Source organism: Bombus affinis, chromosome 11 (assembly GCF_024516045.1).
Source record: "Bombus affinis isolate iyBomAffi1 chromosome 11, iyBomAffi1.2, whole genome shotgun sequence".
In the NCBI taxonomy this organism is placed as follows: Eukaryota; Metazoa; Arthropoda; class Insecta; order Hymenoptera; family Apidae; genus Bombus; species Bombus affinis.
Window position 1 is genome coordinate 4,435,975 of NC_066354.1, and position 22,368 is coordinate 4,458,342.

Consider the following 22,368-nt stretch of genomic DNA (forward strand, 5'->3'; position numbering starts at 1 on the left):
CGTCAATGTTGCAGCACATTTAACGCGTTTAGAAACGTGGGAAGAAGGTCTCAAAAGGGCAAAAAAGTAATTTTAATAGGTACAAACTAAATGACCGAAAATGGTGCGTGCAAACATAAGAACGTTATTAAATGTAAGGATTTATGTTTATCACTTTCTTCCTTTCCATTTGTCCTAATTTTTATTTTTGAAAGCTATTTAATTTGTTATAATTTATAATAATTATTATAATTTGTCATATCTGAAAGAAAAACACATTTATGTATGAACGATTGCCTTTGTGCTTGCTGTGTTTGCCTTGTCATAATCATAAATCAAATACGTTTAACTGATCGAATGCAAATATATGTCTATATATTAACGGAGAGTTTATCGGTTGCAAATACACGGGCAATCGTAAACCGGAGCAAATACTGTTACTTGTCTGATTATTGTATACAAAATAAATAAAAAATGTATATATACATCAGAAACAGTAGTTTTAATTGTGTAGATTACAACCTATTCAAGAAACTCTTTTGAAACATCTGAAATTTTATTAAGCTCAATTATCAATCCAATATAATTCATGTATATTTTTAATGCCAATTTGTGTTGTAATTGTATAAATATTACCCATTGTATTTTTATAATATTTCAATTAATCTGATTTTTAATAATTTGAATAATTCAATAATCATTCATCAAACAATTATTCTTGAAAAGACAGAAATTCCTGTTATTTGCAATTGCAATTAAAGCTTCGCTTTCTTTTATTGTATCCTTATACATAGCTCGAGTATTTAATAATCTTTATATATATATATATATATATATATATATATATATATATATTTATATTTATATTTATGTTCATATATATATATATTTATATTTATATAATAGTATGTATATTCTCGTCACATGTAGGCGTGTAACTCTCCCCATCTTTCTCTTTGTACGTGTATTTTCTCCGAGTTTTACAACAGTCTGTCGTGTTGCATGTGTAACTGAGAGTGTAATTCGCGGTGTGCGTATCGTCTATGCGTGTCTATTTATATATACGTATATACAGTGTCGATTGTTCTTAAATATTTCAATATAACATCATCAACCAATAATTTATTTCGCTTAAGCTACACATACAGGGGTCGCGTACTTCTTTCCCCGTTTCTTCTTTTTTTCTTAAGTATCATGCATGCGTCGCAAAAATCACATCCTTGTTTCGTAATGTTCTCTTCACACATTCACATCATCTTTTATTCTTTCTCTCTCTCTCACACACACACTCACACGTGCTCACCTTCTCTCTATCTTTTTCCTTCTTCCCTGCTCTTTTTTTTTAATTAGTTAACACGAAGTCTCACTCGTTAAACAGCTCTCGAAGACTAAGGACACCCAAAGCGGATCACAGTCTGTCTCTGCACTCGTAGAATCTTAGCCAAACTCCCGGAAAGGAAATTCGAATAAATACAGATTATAGAGGATACACTAACTTCTCGTTTCGTCACGACGAATTCTCGATCCTTCACAGTTTGCGATAATTTATGTAGTTGATCCTTAAATACGCATTACATAATGTTTTTGCAATATTTTATAATAAGTAATTGAGTCTGATCGCAATGTAATTGGTTTTCCCGCCAATTTTTAGATGGCGCGTTTATCGAGGGAAATTACTTTTGTTTTTTATACTACAGCTTTCCTTCACAACTGGACAAAGTTATAGCTTTAAAACAGTAGACGATAGAAAAAAATTTTGCTATACAAAATTAAAATTGATCAAATGGCTACGGTGAAATTGTAAATTTAACCTTAAAATTTTTTACATTATAATTATGATATCTTTTTAATTAATCTTCAGACACAAGTAAGTTGCTATCTATTTTGTGGAAAATAAGAAACATGTTGATTGATGTATATTAAAAAAATATTTTAATTCGAAGGAATGAAGGTGATTCTCAACTCTAAAATTATTTCTACCTCTACTTCCAGTGCAGTCACATGTACTAAGTGATGCGTTACTTAAAAATCTAATTGTACGTAATGAAATTTTTGTCTATCATTTATCATTTTAAATCTATGAATTCTTTTGTGAGTGTATGTCTAGAGTTAACGCGTAAATAAGGATCTGACAATAATTCGAGTCTTCGTGACGAAATCTTGGTCCGAATAAACTCAGGATATTTTTTTTGAGAACTCCAGTGTTCGACAGAAGATTCTTGGAGGAAATTTCTCGTTTATGTTTACATTAACCCTTTCTTGACTGTGTCCCGTAAAAAGTGTATATCTTTTTTTCTGTGGTGCTGGACTTCGTAATTATTACTCGAGCAATGACCATTGTTCGTTATTAAAAGAGTAATATGTATTAGCGAAAAACTAATAGTATTTCTACATTATAAACTGTAAACAGTGTAGAGATCTGAAAAAGTTTCGATTTTTTATATTAATCTCGTCACTATATTATTAAAAATTATTTTGAAAGGGTTAAATTACAATTAGATAATATCGTTTCTGTATATAAGTGAGCTGTAAATCTAATTTTACGTGGAAATGTGATCACTGAACACTGGAGAATTTTGTTTGAAACCTGTTGTTATTGTTTTTAGTTTAAAGTTTAAACATTTTTTTCTTTATTTAATATTTACACGTCAAGATATCGAGCGATTTTTTTGGATTAAAGAAAGAAATTTCTTTGGACGCAATTTCGTGGCAATTTCCGATCGATGCGATCGTGCCGGAATCACGGATTCTTCGTTAAACTTCCGCGTAAACGATTTCTTCCATTATACTTGATTTTAACTCCGTAATTATAACCTTTACGAGAAAAGGGATGATAGCACGAAAAGATTGTCTATAAAATGAATGTTAGATTATCATTCGATTTTCATCTTCGAACTTGTTCGAATACTTCTGAAATACGAGTCAAAGAGACTTTATCATCCTTTTCCAAGATGTCGTTCATACAGTAATGTTTCGTTAATTGGCCAGACGTTATTTTGTTTGGCTACTTAATGAGAGTGGTATGTTCTTAGGAAATCTCAAATATCTTTCATTTCTATTGAAATCTGATGTGATACAAATGATCTGACACATTTATTTATTTTACCTGTGTAATAGCTGATAGTCATAATGTTGGCCATTTAACGAAGCAAACTCTGTGGTCAGTTAACGAGGCACCACGATATCTTTGTATTATTAATTAATATACGCCGAGTAAAATTTTACGTGAAATATTGCGTCTAAATATAATACGTATATAATCGTATTTAAATTTTGCGCAAGATTAACATTTGAAACGTTAACATCGATTGCAATATTATGGAATCTTGTATATTGTTGTATCGTTGAATAGAGTGATTAACAAGAGAGACAGAATTGAAAGTATAAAATCAATAAATTGGTCGTTTCTGATATTAATTAAAATAGATATAAAAACTGTCCAATCACCCTTCGTCGAACGATACAAAAAATGATATGCCAAAAATGTAATACCATTGATCGCATTAAAATTTAATGATTGATTCGATAATCATCGACTTTCTTAATCTTGTGTCATATTATTCTGCAAAAAACACTGTATAAAAAACATTGACAATCGCTCGTAAAAAAGGCAACGACAATGACGGACAAAATAGAAATAGAAGTCTTCGACAGCTTTCTAATTACTTATTTTTTTGTAAATCGTAAAATGGCAGTTATTTGTTGATCCATTCGCTAATCTACTCTCTCTGCGGCAGCAGCTATTTTGTTGTAATGTCTCTCGAGCTCTAAGCTAATCGAATAAATACTGGAAGAAAGAAGTATTTCTAGGCTAGTGCTGTCTCGTCGCGACGAGACTATTCGTCGCCTGATAGGCCTTGCCGATAAAGCATTAATAACTATAGAGACATTTTCTCGCTACAACCTGATACTGAAACTATATTGTTTAATTCACACTAATTAAATAATAAATTCGATTTGCAATGAATAGAGATATCAAAAGAATATAAAAACGAATTAACGAATAAGAATTATATAAATATAGAATTATGTAAATTGAAATGAATTAAAATTATAATTAAAATTAAATTAAATGTATATTAAATAAGTATAATAAAGAAATAAAGATGTGTGTGTGTGTGTATATATGTATATACATATATTATGTATATATGTATATACGTGTATATGTGTGTGTGAGGTAAAGATTAAGGTATGAGGTTGAGGAGAAGTATCGCATCTAATAAGTTACCTAACTTTTTAACTAGCTTGCGATTGTATCACTGGAGCACCTCTGTGTAATACCGAAGCAGGTCGAGATTTACGACTACCGGCAGGAGCCGTAAGATTTGTCGATGGTTGTTGAATTGGTTGCTGCGCTATTTGTTGAGCGATTGCCGATTCTCTTTTCGGTACTTCCGGTGGTGATTGAAGAACATCCATGTATTCGCGAATTAAGTTCGCAATTTGGTGTGCCTGCAAATGAAATGATGGTAATATCAGTAAATAATAATTACGCAGTTGAAGAATATGTTTTAACATTCTAAAAAATAATTATTATTCAATATAAAATTTGTGCACTATAATATAAATTCTTAAACAAAAAGAATTACCTGAGATGTCGTAAGGATAACTTTGCTCTGCTTCTTATCAGTACCAGTGATAATCATCAAACAACTAACAGCTGGACTATAACTGAGAATACTGCTATATTCGTAGGTACAGAGAGTGTTTCTGGAACGATGCTCCAAAAGGTGAAGACCTTGCTGGTCGACGGCCAACCACAGAACACGTGGCCAATTCGAAGTAAATGATTGCATGACATCGAATATCGTGGCCCTGTGAAGCGGCCACGATTGAATTAAATTCAGGAACGCCTTCTTCGCTTCGGGCGGTGTCATTCCTCGTAGTGATTGATGGTGTTGAAGTACTCCTTCAATGCACAAACTTGGAACCAGTCTTGGTGGCAGGCAGTGACTTGATATAGTTCGGTAATCGTGATCCGATACAGCGTCTTCACAATCACCGAGTTCTAATTGCGCTTGTAACGCTGTCAGCATCATCTAAAAACAGATTATAAATTTAGATAATCTATATCATAATTTATTGGATTTTAACGGATAATAAAAAAAGAATAATTATTTACAGCTTCTTTCTCAGTGATAGGAAATCGATCAGCACGTAAATCATGCAGTACTTGATGATAAAGTAACTCTTTCTCCACCGGATCATCGAGATTCATGTACTGATCAAGGAACAAATGTTTCTTAAATAAGAAGAAATGATGTGCGTGCTTTCTTTGCGATTGATTCTGTTGTGCGTTCGCGGTTCTGTAACGCTCCCATTTCGACATCACATCGGCAATCTTTTCTTCTGGTATCAATGCTCTTTCGGTCGGTCCTAAGACTTCATAAATGGCATAACCTATAAATTCCAATTAAATTATAAATATTTACAAGCCATTTAACAATTAAAAGAAATAACAAATTTAATTTAACTTCGATTACCCATGGCAGTTTCTTCTAAACCAATCTTAGTCTTGATAATCTCCATAACGTCTCTAGCTGTTGCTGAAGGATGAAATTCAACAGCATGATATTGTCCATCCATGAAATGGAATCTCGCATAAATAGGCCTGCGATTAATCGTGCACATTATTTCTTCCCTGCTCGGCGGCCATTGTCTTCTTCTCGTGCCCTGCGTCTTGTAAAGGCACTTTTCAGCAAATCTGGCGTATTTTCCTTCCTCCGTAACGTAATCACTAGCGCATCGTTTCAAATGCGCTATCAGATACTTTCGAATTACTTTCTGTGGAGGTAGAATAACTGAACAGGCCAAAGAAAGTAACGCCCAATGCCTGAGATTGACTCGACTATTAGGATCAGGGTGATCTGTCGTTTGTTTAATCAATTGAAGATACAGTTCACCTAACAGATTCTCCTTTCTTATACAACGTTCCATCACGGTTTGTATCAAGTTTACGTGTTCATCTTCTACCCTACGAACCGTATCTCCGTTTTGTCCTAATCCAGCGTAAGTTAAAATTAATTGGAATACACTAAGAGCCATCTGTTCATCCGGATCGGGTAGTTTTGAGAGACTCTGAGGTATAGTTTGTCTGCTGAATGCCCAATAGGCATAAGGAAATCCTTTATAAGTTTCACCATGATCAGTCGCGCTACCATGTTCTTGCCTAAGTTTCTCTATTTTGTGCTTAGACAATCTTCGCAAAGTGTTTCTTAGGAAACCACCACCAGAATCTTGAGGTTTTCTCAATATCTCCGCATCCACTAGTGTTCTGCGGCAATTGACTAAGTTATGATAGAGCCTAATACGATCTTCATTGGTAATACACTTGAGCTTCTTAGTAGGAACCTCGTTTTCCGTGATCCAGCCTGCCAATGCTGGACAGTAACTAACGATCAGACTACCTATCTCGTTCTTCTGTGGCGTTTCAAAAACAAAACACTTGTGCGAGCTGTCGGGATTGTGACGTAGAAGAGACAGTGTTATAAAAGAGTCACTCGGGTCTAACATGATGCTTTCCACATCCTGATAACGATACTCTGATAAGACAAATTTATCATCCGGCTTGATCAGCATCAATCCATCGCAGTTTATACCCAAGATTAGTTGATTGCCATACGACCAATAACCACGATAAGTCACGTTGAACATAGTCGTACCGTAGAGAGGGTATTGCATCACGCAAGATAAATACAACACCTTGGCTGCCAATTCTTTGCGACCGGCGCCATACTGTCTGTGTGCCTGTGCTATGATTGGCACCCAAACATCGTCGCCTCGGGCACGGCTGATTCGATAAGGCAAAAAACTATCCACTTCGCTGTAGTAATCCAGCCGATCGTTATCTTTGGGATCGCCCAAGGCGACTTGCGCTTGTAAGCCCGCCAACTGGAGCGCGACTTTTTCTGATACCGGGAAATCGTCGCACTGAAAAAATGACAAAAGAGAGAATAGGACGTTTACAAGAAACAAGATAAGATCAATAATTTGATTTTTTCCCTCTAGTTTACCTTCACAACGTTATATACAGCTTGAGCGTACAACATGTTCACCTCGACGGGATCTTGGGATATTTCTCGGGTATTTCGGAAAAGCCTTCTTTTGAAAACGAATCGATTATCGCCACTCCCTAAAGTAGCATTATTCCCACGACGAAGTGTTGAAAATGTTGATTGTGCTGTGTTTAATTTGCATTGTTTCCTGAAAAAAGTAAAATATAATAGGACAAGTTATCAATGTAAAATTAAGTATAATGAAATTTGACATAACTGCATAAATATTCGTAGTTTATTAATCGATAATAGTAATCAATGAAAATTTACATTTCCCAAGCAGCTATAACATCATATAGATAATCATGCGCTCGAACATGTTCCTCGCCATCCGGTCTACTTTGGTAAATTGCCCAACCTTCTAAAGACCTGAGACCCAATTTTTCACCTAACTTAGCAACAGCATCGGAAGCAGTATCCGTTGGATGCACATCGATTGCTTTAGTTCTTCCATCCAAAAAGAAGAATCGACAAACTATCGTGCCTAGTCGCCTCATGGCCGCAATCTCTACCGTCGACGGTGGATGTTGTCTACAGGAAACTTTCATATTTTTACAATTATCCACACACCACTGAACGTATTGCCGTAGTTTGCCCTCGAGAGCCAAATTCTTTCGCAAGAAAGACACGAAGTACTTGTACAGTAATTTACTAGGTTGAAAAGCAACTATAGCCAAACAGAGCAATAACCAGACTCGTTCAGCCCATTCTGGGTTAGGATTGTTAGTTGCTTGTCGCATACATTGAACGAAAATTTCATCTCTTAATTCTTCACGCTCAATACCATAACCTATTATACTTTGAATAGTTGCAATTTCCTGATCTAGTTTCATCTCTCCTCTTATATACTTACAAAGATCCTAAAGATTAAGAAAAAAACATCAGTTTCAATGTTAATTAACAAAGAAAATAATCTGTACAAATAATTACTTACCCTGAAGACAGAACATGCCACATTAACGTTATCAGGGTCGTACATATGAATGTGAGAATTCGGTATAGTGGAACCTTTATAGTAGGTAACCATTTCGTACTTTGGAATGAATTCTACGCTCTTGCCACGTGATTTTCTAGTGAGCGTAGCCATGATTGTACCCTCGGGAGATCTTTCGTGGCTATTGAAATAATTTTGCGCAAATTCTACGATATCATGATAAGTAACTTCGTTATCAGGCTCCTTTTTGTCCTCCAGTTCTTGAAGTTTACGCTCCACTCTGCATTTGCGTCTCTGTTCTCTCTCTACAGGTGGTTGTTGAGATTGCTGCGCCTGCTGTTGTTGTTGATCATGACCATTCTGTTGCTGTTGTGGTACCGGTTGGTGGTGATTATGGTGTAACAAATGGAGACTATTTGAGTTTCTAGATTCTGGTCTCGATGGAGGGCTACCAGCAATCGGTTCTTTAATGACTTTGTTATTTGGTGCAGGTGGAGGTGAACCACAGGATTCACCGTTAACTAATGGTCCAGAATTTCCATTGACCAAAATTGGGCTGCTAGGACTGTTCTCTTCGCGAGGTAAAACAGACTCGTAGATAGGCTCTCCATTATCAATAGAAGAATCGCCACCATTCATCGTCAAAGCTGTAGCAGGAGGTGGTGGAGGCGGAGGAGGTTCAGTGGGCTCTGGAAGACTCGGCTGACCGAGTTTGCCAGTGTTTGGACAGGGTATCCTTTGCTGTTGCTGCTGCTGCTGTGATGATTGTTGCAATGGCGAGGTAGCTTCTTGCCCATTTGGAGTATTTGCTTTAGATTCCGCCTTTGAATTTAACTCCATTTCTTGCTGAATTACAGTCTCCAGTTCCACATCGAGGTCTTCGACCAATGCATCCATTTGTTCACCAATTTCTTCAATTATCTGATTACCCTTCGTCGATTGCACGTCAGATAAAAATGAAAATAGGTTGTCCAAGTCTACAGACTGCAAATCTGAGGCAGCCATTTTAGAATTCATTTGCTCCGCCATCTGCGACAATGCAGCGATCTCTTCTTGCGCTTTTCTGTAAAATGGAATAGCACATATATGAAAATACTGATATAAAATTCAATGCAAGTATTTTAATTTCTCAAGCGCACAAATTAGCCAGGTGCCGGTGTATGTGTATGTATTTTGTGGTACTAAACGCTGCATCTATGTTAAAAGCAATTATTCCTAGTGAATTCTCATCATGCCGTAAGGATTTTTAATTCGCCATTCGAACTACCGACACGTCATACGAACTTACCCGGGTTCCATCCCGACAATACCATTGTACTGTGCGCTATAAAGGACACAAATGGACATACTATTAACATACAAACGAACAACAGTCCTATATGATCGTCACGGCAGTTTGTATACTGGAATAGACGTCCTTTTATCATACAGTTTCAAGATAATATATCGTTATACCTTTGACTTTCTTCCAGAGCCTTCTTATCCTCCATCAATCTTCTCTCCTCTTCCATTCTCTCCCTCTTCCTCATTTCTTCGTCTACTCGTCTCATTTCTCTCAAAGCAGCCGCAACCTCCCTTGCGAATACGCCACGCAGATGACTCTGTATCACAATGGCTGCTCTTCGTTTTCTGATGAACATTATTCTCAGTTTCCAGCCTCGGTATGCATGTTGCACTTTCAATGCAGCGTCTCTCACGCGTTTATACTCTGGAAAAATTCAAATTCTCTTTAGTTCAAAAATAAGATAAGAAATATATTATGAAAAATTAAAATTGAAAATAACTTACCTCGTCGAACTACGTAGCCTCTCCATATTTTCTGTATCATCATAGCGTTACTGGTAACCATTTGGTTTCTACAATCTTCCAGTGGCTCGTGTACATAGCTTCTTAAAAACACTTTAGTTTTGCCTATTTGCCATTCAGTTTCAGGGATACCCTGACTACTGATTAAACACCTAACAGCCTCTTTCTCGTTATAAGAACGTGATAAACGTGCTTTATCCAAACAACGATATCTCGCTATAAAGTCGTGGAAGGGCATGTGTATAGGAAAGCCTTCCTTCCTTATTCTAATAATATCTAACATGCCTAAATATTTCAGCTGGTCCAGAACCAGCTTCTCGTCATAGTGATTCGACACTTTTTGCATATTTGGCTTGATGCATCTAGCGTACCAGGGTGTGGTAGCTTGAAGAACATCAACCAGAGCCTGCAACTGATGTCTGAAGGAATCACAGAGGGTTGGTTTTCCCTTGGATGTTCCACGAGACATGGTAGTTGCATTTCCACTTGCACGAGCTACCGTGCATCCCAAAAGATCCTGATAAACTGTAATTTCTTGAACAAATTCATTTGTGCTCCTAGACATAAAATCGAAGAACACATCTTGTTGTACATCTCGATTCTTATCGACAAATCCTTCGACTGCGTAAGTAACGCATCCAGCGTAGTGTTTCACTCCAAATTCTTTCTCCCATTTTCGCCGATCGTCCCCTTTCACGTAGCAAGGATGATTCTCGAATTCTGCATGCAAATTGGTCAGGTAAGCTAGGTCCGAGCCTTTCGGCATATGGCACTGCTCGGTCAGTAATTTAAGAACACATCGTGGAGGTTTCTCGATTAATTCCAGGCACATGGTGTTGTCAGTGAAGGTGATATGGGAGTATTGGATCTCTTCCTGTCGATACTGAAATTCAAAACGTTTCACGTGTTACGACAGCCGACATGGAAGGACAAGTGTCAACTAGTCAACTTTGCAACCAGTTTATTTTTATCATCAACCCTCGACTATATTCAGGTGAAGTGTTAATGACAATGTATTACATGCATTTGAATAAATAACTTGAAACTAGGTAACATATATAATATATCTTTGTGGTCTATTACATGAAAAAATATAGAAGTATTTAATTCAATTAATATAGAAAGACAACTGGAATCTAGTGAAGTTTGGAACTAGTTAATTTTTTAAACCCTACAGAAACTCACGCTCTCAGACACCTACATCTAATATATCTTCAGTTTATTGATAAATATTACAGGTAAAAAATAGCTAAGAATTCAACTGATTATCTTACTGCACCTTTGATACCGAGGTCAATACATGTCAATGGATGTTACCCTAACGGTTATGTAACAAACCCATCATGTCTCACCCTATCATGTGGCACGCTAGTTAATCGTGTCACACAGCTGACTAAGTATATAGGAAAACAAGAAAGCTTAGAAACGACTTACTAGTTCTTGTTCCAGTGCGAACACGTAGTGATTGAAAAACTTATGCAGCTTCTCGTTCGTGTAATTGATACACAGTTGCTCGAAGCTGTTGACGGCAAAGTTCTCAAAGCCAAATATATCCAAAACACCAAGAAATCTCGAGCTATCCTGGCCAGGATTCGTGCAATTGTTTATATGATTGATTAACCAGGCGAACGTTCTCGAGTACAATGCTTTTGCCATCGCATGCCTATTTTCACGGGCTTCTTGAACCTTCAATGGTATCTCGGTGATATTTCCGCGGACGTTTATCTGTCGTATAAGCACCACTTTGGTGAGATCCTCAACCTGCAGCCCGAGCAAAGGAGCAACCGTACCAACGATGTCAAGGTCTTCTTTAGTTAGTTCGCATCTTTCGCCATCCACGTCCTCGAAGCTCAAATTCCCCAACCAAAGAATGGCAGACAGGACTCTGAAAATACCCTCGCACATTTCCGGCGCGACCTACAAAAACGAAAGTGCCAGTCAATCGCGGCTAAGGATAAAATAAGTCTTCGTTACTGAAGCAATTTATAGAGGGAAGAAGAAGAAATAAAATAACAAAAAGAAATATTATATGATAATCTACTATTACAAGTATTTTAAGGTTTTAGGATGTTCTTTAGTTATTCAAATATTTAAATTGTTATAACAATCAGAAAAAATGACGATAATACAGTTATAAATGTAATAATAAGAAAGACGAAAATTAAATAATTATTGTCATAAAAATAAAAGATGTATTAATTATGTATTTTAACGGAAAACAAACATTTAATAAATATTTGAACTGCTTACTTTGTTTAAAAATAATCGTTCTAATTATTTGTTTGACTAATAGAACAAAACATCATAAGGTAACCTTTACAAAGAATTCTAGACTGTTATGATAAATTTTCTATTGCTCATATTATAAATAAATATTCTATCATTAATAACGAATAAAAAATAATTTTCTGCCAGACTGAACACAAATTCTATTCTGAGAGAATTCAGTAGAGAAATTCTTAACATTTCATCTATATGGAACTGTTTGTACAGACTATTAACACCAATAAATCATATCCTTTGATGATACCACCCTGTGTGTACCGACTAATTACCTGTAGCACGTTAAACGCAAGCCTAAGAGCGTCGAGTTTCTTGCAGTCGGAGATTCCATCGATCTTCACACAACCAGACTGATTCAAATACTTGTAGTGGCTTGCTGGCATCAGTTTATATTGTTCCGCGAATTCCTCGTCTCTGGTTCCAGCTTCGACCAGCTGATAGAACACATGGTAATTCCTTTCTCCGCTACTTTGAAAAGTTATACGGCTCTGCTCAAGCAAGTAATCTTGGATGATACAGCCTTTGATCATCCACTTACTGTCGAAGCACACCTGCATAAACTTGCCAAACCGGGAGCTGTTGTCGTTCCTTACTGTCTTTGCGTTCCCTGTATAATATTTTTTAAAAATGAAAATAATTATATTCTAGTAAAAAAAAGACTACAATATATAAAGAAATTATAAGATAATTATTTAACATATTAAATTTCGGATGATTTTAATCTGTAGTTGCGAAATATTAAATTTTATAAATTATCAAATTTAGAATAATCACATTCTATAGTTTTGAATGATTAAACTCTGTAAAATATTAAATATAGGATAATCATATTTTGTGGTATCAAAATACTAAATTTGATAAAATGTCAAATTTAGGGCAATTTTCGTATACCCATTGTGGAGAGCGATTGAACAAAAGATAAGAAATTTAAAAAATAAATAAACATGAAATATATATACTAAAATAATTATTTGCAAATCTTAAATCAGTATGAGACAGTTATAGGAGAGAGTCTAGTCTTTTAATATTGGTAGAATAAAACGCGACGACAGAAAACATTTTCACAACGTAGCAGGTATCCCTGCAGTGTTTGGTAGCGCATTTTGCCGAGATACAAAAGCAAACGGTACAATTTTTATGATACCCCCTTAAATCTCTTGCCTCTCGTGACCCAGTTTTTACCCCTCGCGCTTTTACATTTAACACCTGACTCGATCTCGGCCTCTTGACTCCGAGTAATGAATCCCCTTTATTTTTAAATGCCATTAGGAATAACGTTCATCGATCCATTTCATAAAAGTCTTCCCGTTTCTATTTTCGAGCGTTGCCTTTGGAACAAGAGAAAACGTCGAGAGAAAAAGGCTTGCCCTTTCTTCGGCGACTTTTATGAAAAGTATCCAGAAAACAATTTCGCGACAAATCTATGCTTTCAATGAAATCCGACGGAAGCCCTTCCAGTTCTTTCTATTTGAAACCATTTTCAAAGTTTCCAATTGAAAGAAAGTAAAACATGTAATTTTCTCTTAATTACTGGAAATAATATTTAATAACCAACGATTGAGAAATTTCTCGAGAAAAGTGTTTCTAAGAGTGAAAATTGCGACAGAATTGTTAATTCTAATTTTGCAATATTCGTAATAATTGGGAAATTCCATAATAATTCATCTAATATTTTATTAGAAAACACACTTGACACCTTTACGTGTATTTATCACAGATCCTTTTCTCCAGATTAACTCCTCGATTAATAATTAATTGTGACTTCTATAATGTTGTTTGTATTTTGTAATTGATATTTTGTAACTGCTTATTTTTAAATCTTAGAAAGATCCTGGGATATTAATTAGTTCTAATTTAATATAAGGTAATTTTCTATTATTAAAAAGAAAAAAAAAAAAAAAAGAAAAGAGAGATGTAACAAGCTTTTAATTATTTCTATAAGAGACAAAGCTTTCGTGTTGGCGTGACAGGCGAAAAATTCTAGGAAAATTAAGGACAGGCCGTAAACTGTTAGAAAATATAATCAACGGGGACGAAACTAGTTATTAAGGGGAATAAGTTAATTACCGAAAGCTTCAAGGATGGTGTTCGCCTCTAGAATTTGTTGTTCCACCCACGTATCGACATTGCTGGTTACCGAGCAAAGGTACTGCAAGATGAATTTCGTGGTTTCCGTCTTGCCAGCGCCACTTTCTCCCGATATCACGCAGGATTGATTGCTCTCCGTGTCCTGGAGAGACCTGTACGCTGCTTCCGCCAACGCGAATACGTGTGGCTCCAAGGAGCCCATCTTCTGGCCATGATATCGATTCACGTACTCCTACAAATCAAAAATTTCAATATGATTTAATGAAGACTAAACTTTCCTCTTCTAATAAAAATTTTATTGTTTTCAATAAAACAGAATCAACTGTGTTATTCGTAAAAAAAAGGATGCTGAGAATAGACTGCCCTGTATTTTTACAAATAGCAAAATTTTATAAATTTATTTGTATACGTTTTTATTAAATAATTATTTTTTCGAAAGGATTACTTTAACTTTGTACCTGTTATGTTGTTATTTCTGTATTTAGAGGTAGGATCACAATAGCTATTATTTTATTCTTTGAAATAATCTATGGCACCGTTCTGAGCTGAAAATCCTTTATTGCACTTTCTTACATGGACTAGGGATAAAAATAAAAGAACATGTTAAACCTATCGATTAGATCTATCGATTATATCTAGAACTATCTTCTAGTTACTATTTATTGTAACTAGCGCATCTGTATATGGATGGCGAGCGCAAACTTTTATAGAGTCTGGAAGAAACAGCAATGCCATCTTTAGTTTTACAATGTTATTACGACAGTTGGAATAGTTTGGGGTGGTGCGTGATCAGGTAGGGGAAGGAAGACGTATATAGGGAACTCTATTTCCGGTGTAGAAGAACTTTGGTCGACTTGTAAATAAGACTATCTATCTGAGCTTAAAATGTACATGTCATATCCACGAAGGATGCATACGTACTGTATGTAACAGTCGATGTACAAACGAGAACTTGTCACAATGGCGGAAAGATGTAAATTTTAAAGTTGGAAGATTATTTAAAGATCAATGCTGCGGTCACAGTTTTAGTTAAGATACAGTGAATAAAAATGAAACAGTGTAATTTTGAAAAATACAATTTGCTACGTTTGACAAATATTTTATACTTCTATATTCGTCAGATATTTATGGCAAAAATTCATTTGCAGAAGTATACGCAACATGCAAATTACAATATTTTTATATTTCTTTAATTCTGCTCATAGAAATATAAATTTACATAAAAATCCGTAACGCGGTCGTCATTATTTTATCAGCGTACAAAAAATTTCAGTACAGAAATTTCTTGAATTCCAATTACTTTAATTATAAATGTCCTTTCCTTATGGCAAAAAATCTGCGATATAGTTCATTAGCCTTAATTACCGTTTGGAACGCATCGGACACGACAAACAGATTCCGATGATCCAATAGAAGGTTTGAATTAAGAGCGATAGCTGGGCTCCGGACAACCCTGGTAACCCGATTAATTGCAAACGTCATTTGATAGGACATTCCACGACCGAGTTCCATTCGGCCCCTTTCATTTGCTGGTTCCCTTGGGAGACCATATCACGATTCTAAAAGGTATGTACATCAATAGTTCGATTTCAAACGGATCGCAGATTAACGCTTCGCCTTTACGTGGCCCGTAAAATGTTCCCTACTGTGCTCGTGAAATCTACTTTATTTAACGCTTCCAGTATATGATTCCTGCCTAGATTCATTATTTTTTCAAACAGAACCCTGTTTTCGACTATAATACAATTTCTTCTTAAGTACAATTTATAAATTTAATATACGATACTAAATGTATTTTTTTTAAAATAAAGATTAAAAAATCTAACTACCAAACAACAAGGTAAAAAGCTAACTACTAAAGCAAAAAGGTAGTAAAATTCTACATTAACATACAAGTTTATATTAAATTTACTTCGTGTGGTTTATTAATATTTATCGTCGCTATAAAATGAGATTACATTCTAAGTTAATATTAGTCTATAATCGAAAAATCTAAAAATGGCCAAATTACCATTCGCGTTAACTATATTCTACCGACGTCGACATTAATGCCAGCTTCGTGAAACCTCACTTAGCAAAAGAAAAAAAGTAATGTATTCATTATACAAAAGACCGGAAGTGTTTTATAATTTTTTAACAAGGGAAACTTTGCTCGTTAGACGGGTTTCGATTCGACCTGTGCACCGATGCATTATGCACACAGCACCTTAGCTGGTCGTGCGGTTGCAGCCAGTCGAACGAAGTAGTGCAACCCAGTTTCGTGTCAGACACGTCCTCTGCGCAACTGCGAACGCAGGGAGAGCGTTAATCCACTAACCCTTGGCGGCTCGTGAAAATTCATCGAAACGCTTGATCCATTTCCATGAAACCGCCGACGAGAACACTTGGGTCGTATGGCCCCCGCTGCATATGTACACACGTGTACCTGGTATATGCACCTTAACGATAGGGCCGAGTTTACAACGTTTCGAGGATTCCATCTAAATTGGAGTGTCGCGTCGGATCCTTGCAATTTACTTTATCTTTCTGCCAGGAGAGGGAGGACGCGTCGAGATTTCGGTTGCAGTGTTACCGAGCGTTTCAAAGATGTATGCGCCACTTCGGGGAATGAACATAAAGAGGGGAAAAGATTATTGTGCGAGCACCACTGTGTGCACCGGGAAATTTACGTAATTGGATTGCTCCGTAAATGTTGATCTTTGCGAAAATTAGCTAAGATAAAAGTCACGTCGTTTTATGACGCATCAGAACGAAGAAATATGTTTCTTCTCCTTTATTACTTGAATTATGCTACTCCCCTTTCTTCCTTTTTTTTAAGTACTGTAGTTTTATGATAGGATGTATGAATTATATTGGAAGACATCTAATTAAGAGGCTGATGCCATGCTCGTATGTTATTGGCTCTTTACATGTAGTTACATGTAGTTCCATGTAGCTCCTCCGTAAATAGGGGATATATACAGTCAGTCACAAAAATCTATTTACGCGAATCATTGAATTCTTTGCATTCGATATTTAGATTATAATAAATATTGAAGTTGTAAAAGTGAAGATTATACTACATATTATGAAAACCAGTTTGTAAGCTCTATCAATAAGGCAATAGCGTTTATTACAATATTTTAATTCTAATTTATATAATCTTCTGTATACCATACATCTTTTACTGTTAGAATCGTTAAAAATTTTTGCTTTCTCAACACTTCTTTTTCAACTTCGTTTTCTTTTTCTTGTATATATTCCACAGAATATTTTCCTAGACGACAGAAATTATTTCAGGAACATCGTTATTGGCTATATTCGAAAAGGAATTATCTTTGGCCGTGTTTACACAGCAGATAAACTTACGCCGCGGGCCCTAAGTTCTTGAGAAAATAAATGGCCTCCGGTAAAAATAGCGGAGTGCAACGAATTCCAGGTGGCTGTCATACGGAAAATGCATAGACGTATCTTATCTCCTCCTTTCAAGGAATCCATCTGGCATGCGTGGATATACGAACTTTTAAGCTCTCCTACATATTTTCTTATCGGTGATTGTTTTGTATTTTGGGAGCTTCAATTTTCAGCATGCTGCTGTTATTGAAACAATGTTTGGATAGCTCTTACCGGACTATCTAACTTTTATTGCGATATTGGCTGGTTGGAATCGGCACACCTGCCGCCGAAAATGAAATTTTTTGAAATACGATTGCCATCCATCAGTTTTCCCAATTTGCGGAATATTTCATCAAACATATAACGTAGCTCATACTCCTGTACAGGGAGTTTCAAAGCGATACATAATCTCTCATCAAACTTCTCAAAAAAGTTCTTCTCTTTGTAGTTAGAGTGAAACAAAATGACTGTTCCACGCCTGTATATAATAACAAGAAAAGAAAGAAGGAAAGAAAGGCGCAGAAAGCGAAGCAGCTATGCGCATCGCGAATGTTTTGACTCCAAGAGTGTAACGGGGGAGCGAAGAGCTCGTGTCCCCGTTTATTCCTGCAGCTGCGACTGCAAAATCAGCGCACGGTTCGCCGACTAGAGGCTGTGGCTCGTGTCAGGACATCGGCACCGGGGATCGTACTTACGACCCCTCTTCTTCGTCGGTGTCGTTGTCCGACCGTGCGCGCAAAGACGAATGGCAAAACGAGGTTACGTCGAACCTAGGGTAAAAACGGGACTGTTTTCCATGGCTCGTTCCTTTACTGGGTCGTTAATTAAGGTTATAATACACACGAAGTTCAACAGGATCGATTAAAGGTGTTCGATGCTCCTCTTGTATCGATGATGAGAATAACACGAGGAAAGTCTAGGGATTTTCCCTAAGTTTGTTGACGCACGTTGATTGGTCCATTGATAACGTCATAAATAACTCGTGAAGAGGTTATACGAGGAGTTGTATGGACCTATATCGTCGATGGAATAAAAATGTAACAAAGGAGGTGAGTTCATCTCTGGATGATTAGAATTTTATTTATACGATTTGAAGAATTACAGATACTAGAATTCTAATTAAACGTAGAAATGTTATAGGTACTAATAACTGAAGCGTAACAGAGGAATTGAGTTTATTTTTGTGACATTAGAATGTTACTTGTATAGGCTCTGGAACTACAATTAGATGCATGAAAGTTACGAGTATTAGAACTGTATTTAAACGTAAAAGGGTTGTAGGTACTGAAATTATGGATAAATGCAGCCACAAGTTACAGGTACTGGAATTATAGCCAAATGTAAAAATTTTACGAAGACAACAGCAGACGATACATCGCTTTCTTATTTGCATGGGAACCTAACGAAACCTAACGAGTCATCGGTCAGGTGAGCAAAGTCCATTCTTCGGAAGAAAGAATGAGACGGTTCCAGAGAAATGGGGGACGCTTCGTTTTCTCCAACGAACAAAACCACAGCTGGCAAAACGGCGTAAAATAGAGAGCCCTGGAAGAAAATGGAGCGATCTAACAACCTGCAGCAGGTCAGCCCTGACTGATCGTTAATGACGACACACTGGTGGTCCAGTTACCTGAATGATTGTCTTTGACGTGAACCAATACGGTTGATTACTTCGAAATACTCGGATCGATCGTCCGTGCAATACTATGGGAGAAACAGAGGAAGATATATATGCATGTATATAGAAGCTATGGGTGATGCGGAATGTGCAACGACGAGATAAAAATGTTTCATCTCTCTGGCATGCCATATACTGCAAACGAGGGAATATCGAGATGCTCCAGTTCCTTTTGTTTCTGGATAGACGCGGCTGATAAAGAGCGTTCTTTGACCCGAGAAATCTGGTATTACGTGATGCTAAATACCGTTAATACCGTTCTTCCTTCGATTTGCGTATAATTTATCATGTTTGTTCTTGAATAATGGCATTTTAAATCTTATTTTCTGTAATCTTTCGATAACTTTATCCTTTTCGCGAGCTGCACTTCTTCGTTTATTCGAAATACATTATAAGCGTTGAATAATAAAATTAAGCAGTTAAGAAGACCAAATACTTGAAAATTATCCATATTAATAACTATTGAAATATAACATCTATTTCTAGACTATGTAGGCCCGATAAGAACAGGATTATGGTATTTCAGACTTGTTTAAGACTCTTACAATACATATGATTATGTACAGATCCAACACAGTGCGAATAAAATAATGGGATTATCTACATGACGTACATTGGCAATACATGTGCACTTATTATGCACGTACGGTACTGGCCAATCAATTTATTAACTGACCATCATATCTCAAATTTGTCTGACCTTTAAGCCTGTTTCACTAACTGACCACATGTTGAGATTTTAATTCATGTTTCCTGCTTGCAACTTTACAATTATGTAATTTGATTTCTGTTCATTCTAACCGTAATGAACAACACACGTTTCATTATTTTATGAACGAATCGCTGTAACCAAATTGTTCCATTGTTCCATTATTCCTTAAAAGATTTTTTTCAGTATAGGAGTGTGGAGGATATTCGTGAAGAATAAAATGATAAATAATATAATAATTTTATTATTTCATAATCGAGTATGATGCAAGTTTACTATGATTTGTAAGTGACAGCGGAAATTACGCTGGTCCAAGAGCCACATCGGATCTATCGCGATGGTCGACGATTAATCAGAGCACGACACCGTTTCACGAGCAGAACTGATATTCGATTACCACAAAATTATCCTTACATGCTGAGACCGTTGAGACTTGCTAACTGTGTTTACAAGTTCTTACTACGAGTTAGGTTAACGATTATGACAAGTAGATTAATAGGTATAATTCCTGTCGATTGGAAAACAATGAGCTGCAGGTTTTGCAAATTGCGGACACTGTGGAAATTATAAATTATTAAGCATGCAAAACTTTCCTACCAGGGAAAATCTCTCTTTTCAATTTCAATCGCTATAATTTATATTCTATAGGAAGGAAGAATAGAAAGAAAGAAGGCAAATATACATATATAGCAATATTACGAGTTTGTAAATTATTTTTTCGTGAGGATAAGATTCAAGCCTGCGGTCAATTTCCAAAACAAGGCTTAACTTTTAAGAGCGGCGGGGCATAGCCGTGGTCAATTAATAAAGCAACAGACTAAATCAATATTCGGAGGAGCAAGGTTCGACGAATTGGATTGTAACAACAAATCACCACTCTAACTAGTCATAAGAAAGGTAAATAATATAGTCGCAATTCTTACGGAAAAAAATTCCCTATACACCATAAAAATCAATCGAATGGACGTTGCCCATTTTTTCTCCATATCTTTCATGTGTGAACGATTATTCTAGATGCATGACATTGGTGTTCGATTTTCAATGCACGCATTCAATTTCAAACAGAAATCGGTAATAGATTCATGAGGATCGACACGTGTACCCGGGCATTGTCGCCGACGAGAGGAAAGGACGAGGCTCCGAAGGCTCCAGGGTAACCACGACGAGTCTCCGAATCCGATGTGCGCTCCAGCCCGATCAATAACACGGGGCGTGCACCACAGCGAGCCACCCTTTTCCTTCTTGCCAGCCAGGGGTCCTTTGGTACCCCGACTGACCTTCGAAATTACCGATCTATTCTCACGATCCTTTGTACTTTCTCTTTCGATTACTTTTTTTCTTATCAAATTCTTATTAAAAATTGTTTAACGTTCAGAAGCTGTCGTTAAAAGAAATCAGCTTTCGTTAATTCTATTATAAGTGAAATTTTATTTAAATATGTCTGTTTCTTATTTCACAGATAATTCATCAAATCTATCATTAGACCTATCATTAGCCTATCTGCTCAATTTTAAGGAAACCTACTTGAGTAAACTGTACTCTATTAGTGCTAGTGTAACGAAGTCTACTTCGTCAAAAGAAATCAGCTGTCGATAATTCTATCGTGATGAAAATTTCATACAAATGCGTAATATATATGGCTTATTTTAGAGATAAATAAGAGATAAAACAGTCCTCATTAGCATTGTACTCGGTGTTACATGGAAACATCATTATTTCCATAACATGATCATAATGTATGCTATCATTATGGAGCGATAATTAAAATGAGATACATACGAGTGTGAACTTTCAGCCTCGATAGCCTTTAACGATTGCATATTCTGAGCAATATGTGACTTGAAACTTTCTTCATAAGTGATGCCAACGCCCTGTTAGGTTCTAGAAACGCTATAGATATTAGGACATACGAACCTTTTTATACAATTGAACTATTACTATCAGCGAAACATTACAAGCCACAACTTATTGATATATTGATAAATTCTCTTATATTGTAGGAAAAACAGTTCGATAATAAAACAAATAACATTTTTTAGTTTCTAATTCATATTTTATTTCATAAATTGCCGTGACGGCTAATGGGCAAAATATTTGATTTTATTACGCATTACCGAGAGTATTACCGGGAAAAGTCATTTTTCAAGACCTTTCTGAAACGTGGTACTCGCTTGGTATGTGCAGCGCGAGTTCATAAAGTCAAAGGAACGCGATCGAAGTAGAGACACGGGTTACAGCATCAAAGCGGTTTTTCCCGTGAACTTATTACCTACATGTACAGACAGTCTGTAAAAACCAGCCGAACTTGAAGCACACAGAAAGACACTGTTTTAAGTCTCTCTAGAAAATTATTTCAACCAAACAAAGGAAATTAGCTAGTAAATTAAAAGATATTAAATAAGCAAAAGATCTTGCCCATTCTTTAGCACAGAAAAAGATAACAACCAAAAGAATCTAT

The 22,368-nt window shown here is 36.1% G+C and overlaps 1 protein-coding gene across 2 annotated transcripts in view; it reads right to left on the bottom strand.

Annotated features, from left to right (window-relative positions):
• Positions 1 to 1,081: 1,081 nt before the first annotated feature.
• LOC126921611 (myosin-I heavy chain) overlaps positions 1,082 to 22,368 on the bottom strand; it is a 47,597-nt gene continuing 26,310 nt past the window's right edge. The window contains exons 4-16 of one of the 2 annotated variants that reach the window (XM_050733288.1): positions 14,128 to 14,380; positions 12,333 to 12,667; positions 11,212 to 11,694; positions 9,760 to 10,660; positions 9,427 to 9,679; positions 9,260 to 9,295; positions 7,972 to 9,034; positions 7,308 to 7,897; positions 6,996 to 7,185; positions 5,466 to 6,912; positions 5,105 to 5,382; positions 4,572 to 5,021; positions 1,082 to 4,434 (exon numbers count right to left, since the gene is read on the bottom strand). In XM_050733288.1, the coding sequence (XP_050589245.1) occupies positions 4,219 to 4,434; positions 4,572 to 5,021; positions 5,105 to 5,382; positions 5,466 to 6,912; positions 6,996 to 7,185; positions 7,308 to 7,897; positions 7,972 to 9,034; positions 9,260 to 9,295; positions 9,427 to 9,679; positions 9,760 to 10,660; positions 11,212 to 11,694; positions 12,333 to 12,667; positions 14,128 to 14,380 (6,495 nt within the window). In that variant the 3' untranslated portion in view covers positions 1,082 to 4,218. The remainder of the gene's footprint in view (positions 4,435 to 4,571; positions 5,022 to 5,104; positions 5,383 to 5,465; positions 6,913 to 6,995; positions 7,186 to 7,307; positions 7,898 to 7,971; positions 9,035 to 9,259; positions 9,296 to 9,426; positions 9,680 to 9,759; positions 10,661 to 11,211; positions 11,695 to 12,332; positions 12,668 to 14,127; positions 14,381 to 22,368) is intronic. The other variant, XM_050733289.1, reaches the window with a different exon arrangement.